This window comes from Chelonoidis abingdonii, chromosome 1 (assembly GCF_003597395.2).
Source record: "Chelonoidis abingdonii isolate Lonesome George chromosome 1, CheloAbing_2.0, whole genome shotgun sequence".
Lineage (NCBI taxonomy): Eukaryota > Metazoa > Chordata > Testudines > Testudinidae > Chelonoidis > Chelonoidis abingdonii.
The window spans coordinates 274,398,200-274,418,730 of record NC_133769.1 but is presented as its reverse complement, the minus strand read 5'-3'; the positions used below and the strand labels follow the sequence as shown (position 1 = coordinate 274,418,730).

General features: G+C 41.9%; 1 protein-coding gene across 2 annotated transcripts in view; it reads right to left on the bottom strand.

The window, feature by feature from the left end:
• UGGT2 (UDP-glucose glycoprotein glucosyltransferase 2) overlaps window positions 1–19,800 on the bottom strand; it is a 273,527-nt gene extending 253,727 nt beyond the window's left edge. For both annotated transcript variants that reach the window (XM_032785015.2, XM_032785017.2), the window contains exons 1-4: window positions 19,580–19,800; window positions 17,155–17,237; window positions 2,976–3,106; window positions 1,552–1,664 (exon numbers count right to left, since the gene is read on the bottom strand). In XM_032785015.2, the coding sequence (XP_032640906.1) occupies window positions 1,552–1,664; window positions 2,976–3,106; window positions 17,155–17,237; window positions 19,580–19,710 (458 nt within the window). In that variant the 5' untranslated portion in view covers window positions 19,711–19,800. The remainder of the gene's footprint in view (window positions 1–1,551; window positions 1,665–2,975; window positions 3,107–17,154; window positions 17,238–19,579) is intronic.
• Window positions 19,801–20,531: the final 731 nt, after the last annotated feature.

Here is a 20,531-nt window from a genome sequence, read left to right as displayed (position 1 = left end):
GGGCAGGAAATACACTAGAGTTGCCAAAAATAGCCTGATGCAACTTGAACACTGAAGTATTTAGGTGGAAATCATGGATATTCGATAAACAAGCAACTGACTTATATACTGACTTGTAATTCCAGCAAGAGGCTGTGGTCATAGGAAAAAAAAACATGTAAGTAAAACTCAGGAGGTTTTTGTAATCCACAGAATCCAAAAGGTATGTGGGCTAGAATATGACCTCTCGAGGTCCCTTCCAGTCCTATGATTAAAACTTTTTGTGGTTTATATTTTATACATAGCAGAGTCCTGGATTTGTGCCTTGCAGGAGTGTCTTTCAGCTCCACTTATCTCTACAAAGAAGTTGAGGTATCACCTGCACTGCTTCACAAAGTTATGATGACAATGACCATTCCAGGAAAATATCCAAAACACTAAACATAGGTCTTGGAAAGCACATAAATTACTTTCCATTTTCTCCGTGTTAGGTGTAATTGTTTTCGCTAGTTCTACACATATATTTAGTAAATGATTTTGACATATTATACAGATTTGACCTTACAGGCTAGATTCATCCAGGGACTATGCTGGTTTCTGCAGTCATAGACCCTACAGGAGGCCTCCAAAGGAGGGAAGTCTAGCAGGGTTGGGAGGAAGGTTGATTATATCAGTGAAAATCACGGAAAAATGCTTGTTGCTCACAATCTCCAACTCCACTGAATGGCTACCCAGGGGTCCAGCAGTCCAAACATGGAATGTCCACTGACCTGGTCATGGGGAAGGAAGTAGGCAATGGAAGCAAACACTGATTCATTGTACTGGCTGATGAGCTCCCAACAGAGAATGGCACACTGTAATATTATGCGTTTGGATTAAACCCTTGCTGAAGCAAGTGTAGCGATGTAAACAGCTGCTTCTTAATTCAGGTAAGTGTAAAAAAGCAACTCTGTTTGGAGATAAGTGCTGGCTTGAAAGGGGCTTGGAATTATGAAATACAGAAAAATAAACTGTCTCTTGCTGTTTGCATTCCTGCCTTTAAATTCACGGAAAAACAGGACTTCATGAAAACAGGACTTCATGTACATTCTTTGTAAAGAAACAGGATTGCATAAAAATGCCTGATTCCATCATCCATTTTTCCTCCTAACTGAAACAACCCACTAGCACCCAAATTTTTGTTAACTGGGTGAGTCAAAAAAGAGTAACAAGTATTTAAACCTATCTTCCCCTCACAGAAACTCAGTGAAATGCAAAGTATGTCTCTTTACATCAGGCTGGATGAATCCAGCCCTATGATTTTATTTTAATATAATATTTTGGATTCACAGTTTGGTTAATTTCTTGTAACAGTAAATATTTATAACATTTCAAGATCAACAATAACACACTTTTCAAAATAACAAATTATAAATAGATGAAGTCTTCAAGCATAACGCATGATTTATTTGCTTCATAAAAAACAAATCAGATAAGTGTGCGCTTTCAAGATACTTGAAGTTTTTGTAGTGAAATATTACATTTTCCTCTTTAATAATATGTTTTTCCTTTAAGACAATACATTATATTTACCTCTCAGCTGCCTTCTTCAGAAGTTTTTTAATTTCATTAGTCTTACAGGTGCGCTTTTCATGAATAACCACAAATGCACTGCAACCTTCTGGTGGAGGTTCATCAGCTGCAATCTTAATATTTCAACAATTACACACAACCAATCTGCTTTAATTGCACTATAACTTAAAATTAATGCACAACTCTTTGATTAAAATAACTCATCAGTTACTATTGAGTTGTGCTTCTAAGCAGATAAATTCAAAATTGGGTACATGTGAAGACAATAATTAAAAAGATTAAAAAAATAAAACCATATAAACATATGTTTTCTCAACAGAGCAACATTCTACCAAATCCATTTTTATTTTAAAGAACATAAATATTCACATCTATTGTTTTATCTTTTCGGGGAGAGTAGGCAGGGAGATTTCTTTTACAAACTTCGCACTGGTGGAATGTATTCAAAGAAGGAGGGATTTTATTTTTGAGTTATTGGCTGACATGCTAATGAACAGCGAGAGATAAGTAGGCAAAAGAAAATTAAATGCAATACTACCCTCAAAATTAAACAGTTCACATCTGTTATTCATTTTTCCCTGTCTTTTACCCCTATTCCATAATTCTTCTTGGAGCTCTGTCCTCCAAGTCCCTGGATATTTTTTAATTACCTCCTACTTCGGGTCTCCTCCTACCTTCTCTCAGCTACAGCAATAGCTTTACTTTCACAAAGGAAAGCAAGAAAAAAAAATGAAGAAAATGGCTTTTGAATTGACCCACCATCATTAGAGAATGAACTTGTTGCCAAAGAGCTAAACTAGGAGACAGCTGAGGATCCCATTCCGACAACTGTATTTCTTTCCATACCTTGAAAGCAGCACTGCTACAGGAGAACAACAGGAGGAAGTATAAGCTTAGGCTGGTGGCATGAGATATGAATGATCTGAGTATGTACTTCATTTCCTATCTTCCCCCTTCTCAGCAATGGAAGGAGGTAGAGATCAGACAGTGCTCTATCTGTCCTAAAAATGTCCAAAATATAGAGTGGGATAGAAATGAAAACCCCACTAAGCAATGAATCCAGAATGCCAACCACAGGAAAGATTTTCCTACTTGTGGAAAGCTTAAATTGTGAAGAGCAAAGAGTCTTTATTCCCAAAGTAGTATAGAAAATAAGCCTGAGCTCCGAAGTAAAAACAGATTCAATAAAACTCTCCTTAAAAAAAAAAAGGCTATCTATCCCATAAACATGAAAACTTTTTCCTCAAAGCTTAATACAACGCTTTTATAAAGTACATTATAACAATCTATTTATAAACATTCATCATGTTTGGTTCCAAGTAATGTCTATTACATTCTACTGATGTTATAGACTACATGATTTACTTCAAAGTGCAGCTATCAAACATTTCAGAAGACCAAATATATCAGCTAATTTTACACACCTGTTGAAACATCTGAACAGTTGGTGAGTATGCCCTTATAGAAAGAGCAAACTTCAAGAGATTGATCTGCAAATTGGATAAAAATTGTCCCGCTTTCTTCAAGATTAAGTTGTAATAAGAATGTTCTGAATCTGTTAAAAACAATACAGGGAAGATTTTAGTATTTGGCCTCAAATAGTATGGCATGTCCACTGACATTAGGCAATATGCAAATATTACACCAGTACTGATCATCAATGGAACACAAAAGGATCTGAACTGTATAACCTGGTGAACTGTTTTACTCAGCAAAACTAAAAGCCTCACATCAATGGGAAAAAGAGCTGCAAGTGTGAACTAATTCACCATTTTCAGGAACTGAAAAATCCACTGAAGACAAGAAAGGTAATAATGCTTCCCTGTACAGCTTCACTTACTGCTCATAATGTATTCATTTATTTCATTTTTTTTTTTCTGAATCTGAGGCTCTTTGTGCTTTGTGCTGTTCCAAAACATTTTATACAAGCTATAAGGTTACTCACCTGTACATGGAGTTCTTCCAGATGGCCTCTGCACATTTGTTTTTGGGATGCACTATCAGTGCAGCTTGGACTAGTGGAACTTGAGACCAACAATGCCCACTAAACTGCTCTCATGCCCCTTGCACCTCCCTTTGCAACGCCAAGTGCTTAAAGAGCAAAACTATGAAAGGGGGTGTACCATACCAACCATCTCAGTTCTTTCCACTGCTCCTCAGGTTGAAAGTTCAAATTAGGAGTCCAGGGAAGAGAGGAAGGTGGGTATGGAATGTGAATATGTAGAGGTTCATCTCAAACTCTCTTCACAGGAGAGTAACCTTCAGTTCTTCAGATGGCCTCTGCACATTCCCATTCTAGGGAGTTTGGCAATCAGAACTCTTCCCTCCAGACAGCGGATCCTATTTAAATAGAGATTATAATACTTCTTTTTCAAATTATTCATCTGGCTTATGCCTGACCTAAGGAATAACATTTTGTAAAATTATGACTCAAGTTCCAAGTGTCAGCTCTACAAATTTCTAATATGAGAGTATGTCTAAGGAAGGCCATCAAAACAACCTTCACCCTAAACAAGAGTGCTCTAAAACCTCCTGAAATAGGAATAGACGAGTGTTTAACACACTATTCAATAGAGTCTAATAGACTTATGAAGGCATTGGGATGTGAATGCCTGGTCCTTATTCTTTTCCCCACACGAGAAAAGCAGTCTAGGTGATTTTCTTATATGCTTTAAAACTATTCAAATATAAGGCTAATACTCTCTTAGCATCCATGGTGAACTGCTATCTTTCCTTTCACTGAAAGTGAGGCCTAGAAAAAAATACTGACAAGTTTATGGACTGGTTGTGGTGACATGCTTTTACCACCTCTGAGAAAAATTTCAGATGCGAATGGAAGACCACTTTATCTTTGTGAAAGGCTCTAAATGGGGGTTGCAATCATAAGAGCCTGAAGCTCACTCACTCTTCTAGCAGATGTAATATAAAGGCTCTGATAAAGCCTATCTTAATTGAAAGGGAGAAAAACAACAGAAAATGTGGAAACAGCAGAAGTGTAAATGACTATTTCAGTTTTCACCAAAATGTCAGTAGCGCTGGATGTCTAACATAGTGAATGCAAGTGAAAAATGAAGTAAGATCAGAGGCTAAAATAAGGAAAGAACAAGTTAAAAATTACTTAGGCAAGTTAAATATCTTCAAGTTACCATGGCCAGATGAAATACATCCTAGAATACTCAAAGAGTTGACTGAAGAGATATCTGAGACAGGAGAGATTCCAGAGGACTGGAAAAGAGCAAATGTAGTCTATAAAAAGGGAAATAAGGACAATGGGGAACTATAGACCAGTCATCTTAACGTCAATACCCAGAAAGATAATGGAGCAAATAATTAAGCAATTTGTCAACACCTAGAAGATAGTAAGGTGATAAGTAACAGTCAGCATGGATTTGTCAAGAACAAATCATATCAAAACAACCTAATAGCTTTCTTTGATAGGGTAAACAAGCTGGAAGATTAGGTAGAACTGTAGGTGCGGTATATCTTGACCTTGGTAAGGTTTTTTAATATTGTCTCACATGACCTTCTCCTAAATAAACTAAAGGAAATACAACTAGATGGAGACGTTATAAAGATGGGTGCTAACTTGTCAGAAACCATCCCAGAGAGTATGTTATCAGTGGTTCACAGTCAAGCTGGAAGGGGATGATAAGAGTAAAGGCGGTCCTTCAGCAAAGATCAGTTCTGGGTCAGTTCTGTTCCAATGCTTGTTATCAAGTCTGTGGCTGATACCACGTTCTGGGGAGGAGAAGGGACTGCAAGTCCTGTTGCACGAGGTAGATATAAAATTTACAATGATCTGACGACAACCTGGGAGAATGGTCTGAAGTACATAGGATAAATTTTAATAAGGACAAATGCAAAGTACTCCAGCTTACGAAGGACAAATCCAGTTGCACACGATGCAAATGGGAATGAGCTTCCTAGCAAGGAGTCCTGCAGAAAGGGATCTGGGGATCATAGTGAATCACAAGATAAACATGAGTCAACAGTGTAACACTTACAAAAAAGCAAACACGTTTGGATGTATTTAGCAGGAGTGCTGTAAGCAAAACACAAAAAGTAATTCTTCCCCTCTCGCTCCACTAGATTAGAGGTCTCAAATGGACCATTGTGGCCACAGTTCAGGGGCCCACATTTCAGGAAAGATGTGAAAAATTGGAGAAAGTCCAGAGAAGAGCAACAAAAACAATTATAGGTCTAGAAAACATGACCTAGTGGGAAGAACTGAACAAAATTGGTTTGTCCTCGTCTGGAGATGAGAAGTCAGAGAGCACATGATAAACAGTTTCAAATAATATAATATTGTTACAAGGAGGAGGGAGAAAAAGTCTTGTTAACTTTTGACTATAGGACAAGAGGAAATGGGCTTAAATTGGAGCAAGGGAGTTTAGGTGTTGGACATTAGGAAAAACTTGTCTCTGTCAGAGTGGTTAAGCACTGGAATAAATTGCCTAGGGAGGTTTGTGGAATCTGTATCTTGTGAAATTTTAGAGCAGGTTAGACAAACAGCCTGTCAGGGATGGTTTTAGATAATACTGCAGTCATGTCATGAGAGCAGGAGACTGGATTAGATGACCTCTTGTCGTAGCTCCTACTCAGATTTGAACCTTAACGTTCATAAACTGAGAAGCTAGCATGAACCCTCTAAGCTTTATACCAGCTTAGATCTGATATCGCTGCCACAGCAAGGATCAAGGTTGGCTCCTGCTCCCGGTCCCCAAAATTCTCTCTAGGGGACCCCAAGACTCAGAAGCCCTGAAGTCTTACCGCAACAAAGGGAAATAACCCCCTCCCATTGTCTTCTCTTTACTTCCTTCCAGGTTTCCCTCGCTGGGTACTTACTCCTGGAAGATTCTGTACTATAACTCTTGAATTACGAAAACAGAGAGGACATTTTCACCTTTCGTATACCACACCACCCTATTCTCACACCGAGGGCGTAAAGCACAGATTCCCCTCGTAAATCTATGGCACAAGAGTAGAATTTCCTTCAACTCCTTCGTATACCTTACCTCAATCCTCGAGAAATACTCAATAAGGATCTTAAAGAAAGACTTTATATAAAAAAGAAAGAAAAACACATAAACACTAAGTTCTCTGTATCAGGCTGACAATACAGGGTCCAATTGGCTTAACAAGAAAAAAATAGAAATAAACGCACCATTAAATCAAAAGAAGAAATACAATTTAACATGTCCACAACTACACACATGTATAATACAAAAACAATATATAAAAACCTAATTGTCTTATACCTGTATTACAATGGAAATAGAAGATAGAAGCTTGAAGATAGAAAGACCTCTCTCATGAAGCCGAGAGACAGACAAAGACCACTAGACCAAGACATTCCCTCCCTGAGCTTTGAAAAAGCCGTTTCCTGATTGGTCTCTGTCAGGGTGTATTATGGTTCCCATCTAACCCCGGTTCAGGTAAAAGAAAACCATTACCCTTCTATCTGTTTATACACCCTTCGAATGTCTTTCAGTTCTAATATATATCCTAGGATCTAAAACAGTCAATCGCAAATCTTCAAACGGTGAAGAGATGTGTCAGCTTACCCTTGTTCACACGCAAATAAAATTCGTCCCCTGCAGAAAGGAAGGTTCCTCCATGTGGTTTGGACCTTACAGAAGCCCGGACGAATGCCACGACAAGCCCATATTACTAAACCAGGCACCATGGAAACGAAGCGTGCCGCCATGTTGTGCCACATACTTGCAGACGAAGGACTTTTAGCAATCACTAAGCAACCTACATGATTATGGCCCTATGAGTTGATCTTTGGAGGAGTCGACGAATATAACCAATAAAGGACAGAATTTCGTACTAGTTCGGTAAGTCTATTTTGCCAGCTAGGCCTGGTAATTTGCTATACGGAACTGGAGGATGGCTGATGAATATGCCTTTCTGCCAAACAGGTCCAAACGTTTCCCGTCTCAGTCATTTGTGGAGGATTTAAACTGCTGCTGGTGACCCCTAGAATTAACCTCATTCACAATAATGGAATTCGGAGGCGAGTGGGAAAAGAGAAATTCTGTGTCCTCTGCCAGCACGTAATACATTTTGTCCACTCACTTGCATGCTGGCAGGACAGATACAGGGGTCTGCCATATGACTTTGGTGGGGTCCAGGAGTGCCTCATTAACTGAGAGGGCCACAATGGCAGAGGCAGAAGAGTGTAAAATGTCCATCAATTTGTAGTGAGGCTCAGTCACTTCCTGCAACTGTATTTGCAGGGCTTCTGCCACCCTCTGAGATAGGACCTGGAATGATTTAAAATCATCAACCATGGATGGCGGAGGAGGCTTCATCACTAATCTGAGGATGACCAGAAATGAGCTTGAGGAGCGTCTTCCTCCTCTGCTGCAACTTCCTTCCCCAGCTGCAGGTCTGAAGCCTTTGAAGCTGCAGCTGAAGGAGGATGCCACCTTGTCTGTTGGTATGTCATACTAGGGGCCTGGGAGGCCTGCTGTCTCTGAGTCTGCCAAGAGTCCCAGTACAGCCACTGAGGGTAGGGGACCCGTGGCAAGTACCACAGTTGGCCAAACCATGGAGGCTGAGGATCAGGTGGACGATATAACTGGTGCCAATAGCGAAATAAGGCCCCATATGGCGGGTAAGACCAGTGGGAACCCAAGTCCTCTTGCTCGCTTTCCGACTCCGATGATGAGAAAGGCGGTGCGCAGCAGGGAGATGTTAGCAAGTCCAACGCTCTTGGAGAACTTAGTACAGGGGTGAGTCCGGTGCATAGAACACCAAGAGATCTGTCACACACCAGAAATCAGGCAGTGTGGATGGCATCGGTACCAGTGGTGTTTGTCGGTGCTGAGAAGCTTGTAACAATGGAGTCAGAGATGCAACCCTAGCCATATAGTCTGCTGGTGTCACATGCACCAGGGTCTGTGCCAGTGCCCATGTCCATGCAAACGTACCCTTGCCAGGGTGGATCTTCCATGGCTTTCACGCCTCTGAGGTACCAGTACTTCTTTGCCTATACCCATCGGGTCTTTGGCAGACCAACATATTCTGTTGGCTTGGTACCACGCATGACCTGGGTACCAGCTTTAGGCAGCTTCAGTGCCTTCAGTACCAATACCAATAGAGCTGGAAATCATTTCCAGCTCAATCAGGGCTTGCTATGGGGACTCACAGACCCTTCCGTAGTGGTCTTGAACGAGTGGTTCGTCTCCTTGGGATCATCTGCCTTCGAAGTAAAAAGGTTGCAGTGAGAGTTCTTGCCGGACTTTGGGGCATGAAGGGCTGACTCCATGAGCAGGAGTTTGAGCCTTAACTCTCTCTTTCCTAGCCCAGAGTTTCAGTTGCTGGTACCAACCACACTTTTGTGGATTGTGCTTTTCTCCCAAGAAGCGAGGGTCCATCAGTCAATGGGATAGGTTCCTTGCAAATGAAGCACTTTTTGAAGCTGGAGAGCCAGAGTTGGCGGTAGGAAAACCCTTTCTTCTTTTCTTCTTCTTCAAAAAACAAATAAGGTAACAAAGGAAAAGGCTTCAAGGAAAGATACAATTTACAAAACTAAAGACTGTTAATCTCTAGCCAGGAGTGGTTGAGAAGGAACTGAAGAGGGAATACCTGTGCATGCTGGCAAGCCTCGTGCAGGCAAGGAGCAGCGCATGTGCGGGTGGGACAGACTGCTACCGAAGTTTCCAATCAGCAGTTCAGGGGTGCAGACACACTTACAGCGGAGCATCCATAGGGATACTACTACTCAAAGCTAATGTGCCGATATTTAAATAGTGTAGATGGGATGACCAAAGTGGCTATCGGCCTGCAGGTCTGACACTGATTTCAGGCAAGATAATGGAGCAGCTGATATGGGACTTGATTAATAAAGAATTAAGGAGGGTAATATAATTGATGCCTATCAACATGGGGTTTATGGAAAATAGATTCTATCAAACTAATTTCATATCTGTTTGATGAGATTACTAGTTTCATTGATGATAACAAGTGTTGATATAATATACTTAGACTTCTGTAAGGCATTTGACTTGCTACCATACAACAGTTTGAAGGAAAAAAAAGATATAACATTAACATGGCACACATTTATTGGATTAAAAGATGGCTAACAGATAGGTCTCAAAATGTTATTTTAAATGGGGAATTATCATCATTCAGGTTTGCTTTTAGTGGGGTCCTGCAAAGATTGGTTCTTGGCCCTACGCTATTTAACATATTTATCAATGACCTGGAAAAAAACATAAAATCATCACTGATAAAGTTTGCAGATGACACAAAAACTTGGGGAGTGGTAAATAATGAAGAGGACAAGTCACAGACAGAATGCAATCTGGATTACTTTCAGAATGGGGGACTCTATCCCAGGAAGCAGTGACTCTGAAAAAGATTTGGGAGTCATGCTGGATATTCAGTTGAAGATGAGCTTCCAGTGTGATGCTGTAACGAAAACAGCTAAACAAGGGAATCTCGAGTGGGATAAACAACTTATTTTATCTCTGTATTTGGCACTATTGTGACTGCTGCTGAAATATCGTGTCCAGTCCTGGAACTCACAATTCAAGAAGGGTGTTGATAAACTGAAAAGGGTTCTGAGAAGAGCCACAGGAATGACTGCAGGATTAGAAAACATGCCTTATAGTGAAAGACTCAAGGAGCTAAATTTGTTTAGCTTTATTAAAAGAAGGTTGGGGGTTATGGTTACAGTCTAAGTACCTACACGAGGAACAAATATTTAATTATGGGCTCTTCAATCTAGCAGAGAAAGGTATAAATACAATCCAATGGCTGGACTGTGTTATACCTTTCTCTGAAGTTAGCTAAATTAAGACTGGAAATGAGGCATATGTTTTTAACAGTGAAGGTAAATGACCATTGGAACAAGGTATAACAAGGGTCATGGTGGATTCTACATCACTGGCAATTTTTAAATCAAGACTGGATGTTTTTTCTAAAAGGCATGCACTACAAATTATTTTGGGGAAGTTTTATGGCCTGTATTACACAGGAGGTGAGATTGGATGATCACAATGGGCGCCTCTCGCCTCGGAATCTATGATTCTGCTTTAAAAATTGCCATCCCACATGTTGGATTTAAAACACATTTTGCCAGATCTAATAAAATATCTAGATCTGGTAAAACAGACTTACAGCTGAAAGGTGAACCCAGAATATCAAAAAAAACCCAAGAGTGTGGTTTCCGCGAAGGCTACCAAAAGAAAGTTTAAGGTAGTAGCTATTTTTTTTAATTTGAGCTCATGAAATTAGTGCATATCTTCTGGTGGGGAGGAAGAAGATGGTGCACCTACACTGTCATCGGGTGAAGTTTGTACATCAAGATTCTTATTTATGTCCAGAGATTTTACAGGCCCAGGTTGCTCTTCTTCAGATAATGATTTCGGGACAAGTAAAGGAGACAGTTCCTTTAGTAACACCAGTGAGAGCGATAGATCTGGGCAAAACAGTTCCCATACAAGACCTTTCCCTCAAACCATTCTGGGAGACCATTCTTTTTGTGGTTACCTTTCTTCAGCATTTTTAAACACAAAGTAATACCTATGAGAAAGTTATAATGGCCACACTGCCCATGGTAGTGACTCCCAGTCCTGCCAGTATCAAGAAGGGAGTTCCCTATCATAATCCACAGGTTTGTGAACCCACCCTCCCTATCTGAAAGGCTGGAACTGAGAACCCCAATCAAGCTTTCTGATCTGTTCCCTGGGACAAGAAGGGCAAGTAAAGTCATCCAATTGGTTATAGTTTGATTCTGGATTCAAGTGTAGATCCAAGGCCTGGTATGAAGAAGTTTCCAAGGGTGACAACAACGGCTTAGTTAAATGAAAAGAAGAAAGGGGTGAGACAAATTTCCTAGAGCACCATTATGCACCAAAACAGGAAGTTCTGCAAGGTGTTTTGCATAGCTAAAGAAACGGGTTTAGCCTTGTAAGGCTTTCTTGTTTTGTTTTTTTTAATTTTCCAAGACAAAGAGAAGGAAGAACCAATCCCACTGCCTTACTCTTCTTCCTTTTATCTTTAAGTACCAAGATAACAATCAACGCAACATAAGGGGCCCCCAATCCAAAGGCAAGTCCAAATGGAGGCATTCCAGTGGTTTAACTCAATGAACCTGAGCCACAGTAACTGTAGATCCAGAAATGCATCATGTGTGCTATCAGGCTTCAAGTATGAAACCCAAGATTTATAATCCTGTGTAGGGTGTAAATCCACATTAAAGTGTTGACTCTCAATATGACCCGTTGCTATTGCTATGACCTGAGCCACAGTGTAATGATTTGTACTTCGGTGCACAAAATAAGTACCACCAAATCCTTATGGGGTATGCTCTTGAGGACTGCCTCTTTTAGCAGAGGCCAACACCTATGAGGCCAAGTGTGATGAGAGGTACCAGCACCTTTGAGGCCCCCTCCTGGAGGCTTTGTGGAATGGCCACAGCCCATTCCAGGAAAGAAGAAGTGAAGTTGAGTCCTTCCTGGCTACCAACAGAAAGACTGCAGGAAAGCAGCCAATCAGAGCCCAGCAGGCTCAGTTAAAAGGAGCTGTATTCCTAGCTGGCACCAGAAGGGTAAGAAAGGGTTGAATGACTGTGAAACTCTACAGACAAGGAGGCCTGGGAGAGACCCTGCTCAAGCAGGAAACAGATGGAGAAACCCCAAGGACTGTAACCCTAAGGTAACAGGTGAAGGTGATGGGACCGAGTGGGACCCATTCCAGGTCCTCTTTACAGGGTCCCTGGGTTGGGACCTGGAGAAGTGGGTAGGCCTGGCGCCCTCTACCAGCCAGTGGGGAAGTGGCCTAAGACCAGAAGACAAACAAGACTCTTTACTAGATTCCAAAGAAAAGGGCTAGATTTAAAGGGGCACAAGAGGGGCTCAAGAGAGAAGGCATTCTCAGGAAGGAGGGGCTGAATCCTGCTTGAGTCAGAGAATTGGAAGACTTTTTTTTGTGTTTATTTTGGACTTGAGTACCTCAGAAGGGTTTCACTCATGCATATTGACTCTGTGAGTTGGCTGGAGGTTACCTAGCTAGGTTGTCAGCTGACAGAGAGTGCCAGGAGTAGAGGGAGAGTGCAGGATTCCACCCAGTCAGTAGGAGACACTTACAAGAGGTACGTGTCCCTGTCACATCAAGCGTTTATGGTCAGGAGGATCCAATGTATGGAGAATCATTATGACTGGTCCCTGAAGTTTGGCTACAGAAAAGGAGACTGACATCTGCACGGGGACTCTGGTAAACTTTTTAATCCAATCAGGGGGTTGGACCTGGGTCTGCCCTCCCAGATATAGGTGCCAGCTCCATGGGTGCTCTGGGGCTGGAGTACCCATGGAAAAAAAAATAGTGGGTGCTGAACACCCATTGGCAGGCCCCACCGATCAGCACTTCCCACCCGTCGCTATCAGCTGTTCAGTGGCATGCAGGAGGTACTGCAGGGAGGAGGAGTGAGGGAAGAAGGAGGTGGGGAAGTGAGCAGAGTGCGTTGGGGTCTGGGGTGGGAAGGGGTTGGGGGCTTGGGAGAAAGTGTGGAGTTAGGGCAGGGCCTGGGGCAGAATGGGGGTTGAGCACCCCCCAGGAACTGAGGAAGTTTGCACCTATGCTCCCAGAACTTCTAGATCCCTGCATTTCAGTGCTGAAAGGTTTAGCTGGTAATGCTTCCTGCAGCAGCATAGCTTGGAAGAAATTCTGATGCTCCTTTCTGGACCTGGTAAAGGTGCTGATTATGGAGTAAAAAGAGTCAGAGAAAGGCTAAACAGCACGAACATGCATTTAAAGCAATCAATCAGCAGGGCAGTAAGTGCATCTCTTGAAATACAGTTTCTTAGTCTTTCATTTCAATATAGCACATCTTCAACCCTCATCATCAATACACCTCTGCCCAAATGGCCTAAAGATCTGGGGGCTTTTGCAATATGCCTGGAAGATTAAGAAACCTGACTCTGCCAACTAACAAAGTATCAGGTAACTCCTCACAAAAGTCTCTCCTCTCTGTTTCCATCACAAATCCAAATCTGTCATTTACAACAGGGATTCCCAAACTAGTGTGTATGTACTGCTGGTGGTACACTAGCTTGACCTTCCATCAATTCTCTCATTCTCTAGAAATAACATAACTGGAATACTTGGGGTTTTTTTTTGGCAAATTGGTTGTATTAAATTGCAGGAGCATATTATTCTGCCTTGAATATGGAAGACTGACATCTATGTAACAAGTATATGTATTGTGGCACTTAAGCACCCACTTAACTCTGAAGACATAACCAGTCCCCTAAATATAGTGAATAATTTTTGATGTTATTGACATATGTTGCAAATTTATTTCAGAGAAAAAGTGGATCAGTTTTTATATTGCTCTGTTAATTTTAAGATTAAAGTGGCAAAGTTTAAGACTGAATGGATGATGAAAAGTAGTTAGGATAAAAAGCAAATACTGCCATGTAACGGGGGGAACTGACTGCATACCCAAAATGTGTACTCCCACACTAACTTTTAGAGAGATTTAAAAATATTTGTTTGGGTGTTAAATGTAACAAGTTTTAACCCTTTCAATCTTACATATCTTTAAATTGTTTTAATATATCTTTGTCCTATGATATGACAACTCTATATATGCAGCCCAAATCTACATTACACAAAGTATTAGGTGTAATATATTATTTACTCCTCTTTCCAGATCACGGAATGAAGATGTCAAGATGGAGCAGATGTGATCTGCAATATATCTGCCTGTGCTGCCAGGATATTTTCCTCTGACTTACTACAATGCATTTTGTTTATTGTCACATGGCTGGAAAACTGGTCAAAGGACATCATTCATGTTCAAAGAGCCTGGAAATGTTTGCTGTGGAAAAACATGGAATTTGCATTCTTGCAGAGAATCTTTAGCTTTTATATTTTGTGAATAAACATTAACTATTTACTAAATTGTACATCAAGTACCAGTGTCACTTATTCTATAGATTCTCAAACTGGGGGGCACAGAATGTATTTTGGGGGGGGGGCTGAGAAACTGCTGGTGGTGGTGGCACGGAGAGTGGCAGCTGCTGGCTGGGCACCCAGCACTGAAGGCAGCGCCACTGCCAGCAGCACTGCTGACAGCGGTCTTACCTTCAGAGCTGGACAGCAGGAGAGCAATTCTATTAATTGTATTATGATTGATGGCACTGGTAGGCTTTGAACTTGCTTAAAAATTGTAAATATAACAGTGTTAAACTGACACCTATATGTATTTTGGCTAGGGAAACTAAAGTTCAACATTTAATTTTAATGGGGAAAAACAGATTTTAATTTTTTCCAGAGAATTTTGTTTTTTAATCACAGAAAACTAGGATCCCTGCTCAAGCCCCAGCCATTTTGAACACATTGTCACACACTTGTATTCAATGTATCACTTAAAGGTTTCACCAAATTCCATACATATTGCTCTGCCTGAATCCTTTATCCATTAACTTTGTAATCACATACAAAAATGATAAAGTTTCTCAGGCATTATTTTTAATTTGTGCCCAAATTCCTCACTGTTATTGATTCCATTACTCTTATAATTTCTCTCTCAATACCAGTTCTATCATCTTACTAAGTTTTAAAATTAGACTTACCAGATGACTTAGGTCTTTTTATCTTTTAAAGATAAAAACTTCCATGTTAGTGCAGGATTAGAAAAAAACACAATCTTGTCTAGTTCTCCAACACTCTTAATAAGTAATTGCCACTGGGCTGGGATGCAAATCCACCAGCCATACTTTATATACCTACAGTTTTTCCCCTCTCTACATCCTCAGTCATACAACTGTTCTCTATATAACTTAAGCGATAAATATAGCTAAACATGGATTCAGATTTACGCTCAACAGATATCTACATTGTTAGTCACCAATGATTATTAATTAGTGTGGCTTTAATTCCTGTAAATTAGGATCTTCAGTTTTCATCTCCTCTTCCAGAAGGATGTAAAAAATGAGTTGTGTAGCTTCTCTTGTTTTTCCATTTGTTGTGTTCTTACACACCACATTTCATGACTGATTTTGAAAGCTTTTGACAATGCCTTTGTTTTTCCCAGCATCTGTCCTCCTCGCCCCATGACTTAATGCAGTGGTCCCTAACCTTTTTAGGGTCATGCCTCCCCTTACCTCTGTCTGCACACACACTGCCCACGGCCAGGAGTGGAGCCATAGCTCCTGGGGCAGCAGCAGAAGACACAAGGACAGCCATACCGGGTCAGACCAGGGCCACCACATCCTCCCAAACATTCCTCCACATCCTCGTAGAGGGCAGAGCATGGGACATAGGCACCAAGTTTCTGCCAGAGGGGTGCTCACTCAGCCCCTGCCGCCACTCCACCCCTTACCTCAATGCCCCACCCCACCCCAAAACAGCGGATTGGCAGTAGGCACTGGGAGGAAGGGGGAGGGGCTGACTGGTGGGGCCTGCCAGCAGGCAGGAAGCGCTGAGGGGAGATTGTCAGGGGGGTTCCTCCCCACCCACCTCCTCATGAAGCACAGGACCTTCCAAAGCAGGTCGCCTTGATTCACCATAACCTAGGGACAGATCTGGTAGGGGGTGCATTCCACTTTGGGGACTTTTGACTTAATGGGTAGTACTAACACTCAAGTTGTACAAGTAATTCTACCACATCTAAATAAAAGATGCAATTCAATCTTAGTGTAATTAGTTAAAGAAAATCCTTTAACAGGAAATGGAAAATAGAGCTTTTTTGTTATATCTGTTTTTTTGTTTATATTTAATAGAAGATATAGTGATGTTCTCAGCTGACTTGGACTGTCAGTCACAAACTGTTCCTGTACAGCCCCTTACTCAGGTTGGATCAGAGGGTTTTAATTCAAACTACTTTTTAAATGGGCTTGGGAATTCAACTAGCTATAAATCTGCCCTTTATTTCTTTTCATATTATGCATAACTAGCATTTTTTCCTTTTAATTTTACTATTTTAATCAACTTTGCAGTATTTATATTAATGATAATCATCATGTTTTGTGACCATGTGAGTCTAATTGGTTTATGATTGAGTACTTCAGGATATTCAGTTCAGAGACACCCAGTGGCAAAAGAAACCACTCATAACTCTTGCAGAGTGTAAGAATTTTTTTCATAGAAATTGGTGTTTTGAGAGTAAATATTCATGTCCAAGAACTAGCTTCACCACAGGCATCTGGGATCAGCAGAAACCCTTCTTAATAAGATTCCCTTCTTGCACTCCTGTACCTCTTGAATTTCCTGAAAAAGCTCCATTTCAGAGCCCTCACACAGGGTAAAAACCTCCCCAAAAGGAAAATATACTGAGTATTCTCAATGATCTCAAGGTCACATCATACCATATATCAGACAGACAGGCTAGGCAATGTCAGACATTGTCTCTAGCAGCACTGTGTGCTTGGGCAGCTAAACTTGGAGCCAAAACAAGCTTTAAGCAGTCATGTAAAGAGGATGCACTTGAACAAAATAAGATTTTGTCACTGTGGCAAAAGAGCCTCTACCAAGGAGCACCTGAAGAGTGAGTCTTTGCATAACTGAAGTTGATGTGTTAATGAGAAGATTACAATTATATGGTGGTAGTGTCTGATTAAAACATACTTTTTAATTACTTACCTCTTTTCTTATAAATTGTTAATTCTCGTACAGTTTCCAAAAACTGCCAAAACTTCTCATTACCTTCTTCTGCAATAAATTCACTGTTTAAAAAAAATAAATAAAATTAATTTGTCCATATGTGATTTTTGTTTAAGTGTACAGCACAGTAAAAATCTACACTATGCTACTTTGAAATTATATAGCAATATCATAGTTCTAAATATTAACTATAGTCTTGCAAACTTCTATGGTAAAATAATGAACACTGACCTAGTTGTATCTTTTTCAGTTAAATTAAAAGTCAGAACCAAATGTTTTCAGTGTGACTCAAGCTCAGCAATCAGATCTGCACAGTAAAATTAGATTAGCACCTTTTACAGGAACAGATGAAACTTATAGTCTATTTTATTTTTGTTTCACATACATGTCAACATACAGAATATACATATGCAATTAAACACATACATTTTTTCTATATTTGCTTTGCAAAAATGAAAATGGATATTTGATCAGTTGAGAATATTTAATTAGTTACAAAACTGTATCAGTACCAATAACCTCCCTGGAGATCCACAGGTGGTCTCCAACCTACACAGAGCCGTTAAAGATGGATAGTTTGTTACCACCACAATAGTGGAGGACAGTTATTGGTTTTATTGCAAAGAACTAAAGTCCTCTCAATTTAACTAATGTCACTCTTTCTAGTCACACTTCTATTGTTAAAAAGACATCATCAACTGAAAATTTGCTACTTTGCTTCCAATGTTTATAGATGAAGAGCTGTAAATGTACATAGAAAGGGGAAATCAATGAATTGACTGCTATGTGAGTCTTTCACACAGCAAGGGGGTGATAAAAGCTATAAAAATGAGAAAGTACGATTGTAAATCCACATTTAGTCACAGAGGCTGTAAAGGGCATATATAGTACTAGAAACTACGTTTAACTCATTTTTTGAAATTGAGGAGATTTCAAGCTAACAGTATCACTTTAAGTGTGTTGGTTTTGTTTTAGTAATATTAAAACTATACACATTTATCCACCCTTTACTTGATATGCCTTTGCTGCATTTGGGAGGGGAAAGTTATTTTACTAGGAAGATGGGGGGTTTCAGCTTTATGTAGATATCTCTGAGCTAAGAGGTGAAAACATTATCTAATAGCTGGTTGTTGCTCCTCAATTTGACCCATAAAAATGTGAGTAGGGGAAAATATAACAACTTTTATGTACTATACTTTGAAAATGGTATAGTTTGTTAAGTCATACAACCATACCACTATATAAAGAGCCAACAGCATCCATGTATGCTCCTTAAAGATGTGAACTGCTATGACAGTGGGAAGTATTAGGGCAGATATATCTCAGTTAAGGGTATGTCTACACTAACTGCCGGATCGGCAGGTAGTGATCAATCTATTGGGGATCGATGTCATGATGCATTGACCCCCAAACACACTCCCTGTCGACTCCAGAACTCCACCAGTGCAAGAGGCAGAAGCAGAGTCGACTGGGGAGCAGCGGCCATCGATCCCACACTGCAAGGATGCTAAGTAAGTCAATCTATGTCGATCTAATATACATCGACTTCAGCTACGCTATTCTCAATAGCTGAAGTTGCATAACTAAGATCAATCCCGCCCAGTGTAGACCACAGGCCTTAGAGACCAGAGTCAACGTTTCAGGCCTTAATTCAATCATTAACTATTAAGGCAGGGGTCGGCATCCTCTGGCATGCAGCTCACCAGGGTAAGCACCTGGCAGGCCGGGCCAGTTTGTTTACCGGCCACGTGGGCAGGTTTAGCTGATTGCAACTCCCACTGGCTGCAGTTCACCATCCCAGGCCAATGGGGGCAGTAGAAAGCACTGCAGGCTGAGGGACGCACTGGCCGTGGCTTCCTGCCACCACCATCCGGTCTGCCGAACCTGTCGACATGGCAGGTAAACAAACTGGCTCAGCCCACCAAGGTACTTACCCTGGCAAGCCATGTGCCAGAAGTTGCCAACCCCTGAATTAGGAAATGCTTCTCCCAAAGGGTGGGGCAAGAAAAGCAGGCAAATAATCACATTTCACACCTTCCTCTAAGACATCCACCCACACTGGCATCTATCAGAAAAAGGATACTGGACTGAACAGAATATATTGCTGATCCAGTAGCGGAATAGCCTCTTTTTTTCTTCCCCGCAACAACTACTAAATTGAGGGTTACTAGTGAGAGGCGGAGTTGTCTCAAAAGGAGCACCCACAATTACTGGACACTCACAAAAACTTGCCCCGTTCAAGACAAAACTCGTATTATAGGGAGCTTCGTCCTCCCTCTCGAGGGGGAAGCGGCACCGGAGAATGAGAGTCTCCCGCTGCAATCAGGACTCCCCAGTGCCCCACATGCCGCGGCCGCTCCCCTGCCCGGGCCCCGCGGCGCTGGAGCCTGTTGCCTGCACACACCTCGCCTCCAGCAGCAGGGAGGTCGCCGGCCACTTCGCCGCCAGACGGGCCGTCACGCCCTTGGGGGAGGCTGGGGCCCCGCACGGGAGCAGCCACGCGCACAGCAGCAGCAGCGCCGCGGCCGCCGCCATGGGCAAGGCGGACTCGGTGTCGGAGCAGGGGGCCGCTGCCACGCAGGAGAGTGAAGCGACCCAGAGACCAGCCCACGACAGCCCCGCTCTTCTCTGACCTCCCTCCCACCCCGCTGATTCAATCTTTGCTCCGCCTACGACCCCGGCACCCTGCTCCCATTGGCCCGGAGATGCGCTCTCCCGCGCTATTGGTCACCCAGAAGACCAATCAGAGCAGCCAGCCGAAGGACTAGCGTGGCTGGAACAGGCGGCAGCTCCTTAGAGCCGGTACGCGGCACTAGAAGTGGGGCTGGCGCGAGAGGCGGGGCTCACGGGCTACATGACCGGTCAGGCGGGGACCTTTTGCGCCTTGCCTCTTCCAAGGGCCGCTCTTCGGGCCAGTTTATTCGCCCCGCCCCCTCCGGGAAAAGGTGCGTGGGGGGAGGATGCTCCAGACCAACAAGGATAAAGCGACATCCCTCCCTTCATGGTCTAGCTACAGTGCGAAACAGCACATACAAACCCCGCGTCGCACGCAGCGCTGAACCCGAGGGGACCAATTATTTACATTACCTGCAAAGGATCATTTAGGCTGAATTGATGGAAAGTCATTTCCACCAGCGGGTGGCAATCTGGGGGCCGCTCTCCCCTTCCAAAACGTAGCAAAACGGAAGAGGGTTTCAGCTTCTCAGATAGGTGGTTCAGAGTGTTGCCAAATTGAATGACTTTTTTTATTGCAAAACTTGGGGGGCGGGGCGGGGACAGGCTTCAGCTGTTGATAGAGTTTGAAAATCTCAGCTCTCATTTATTTCTATATATATATATGTATATGTTTTTATGGT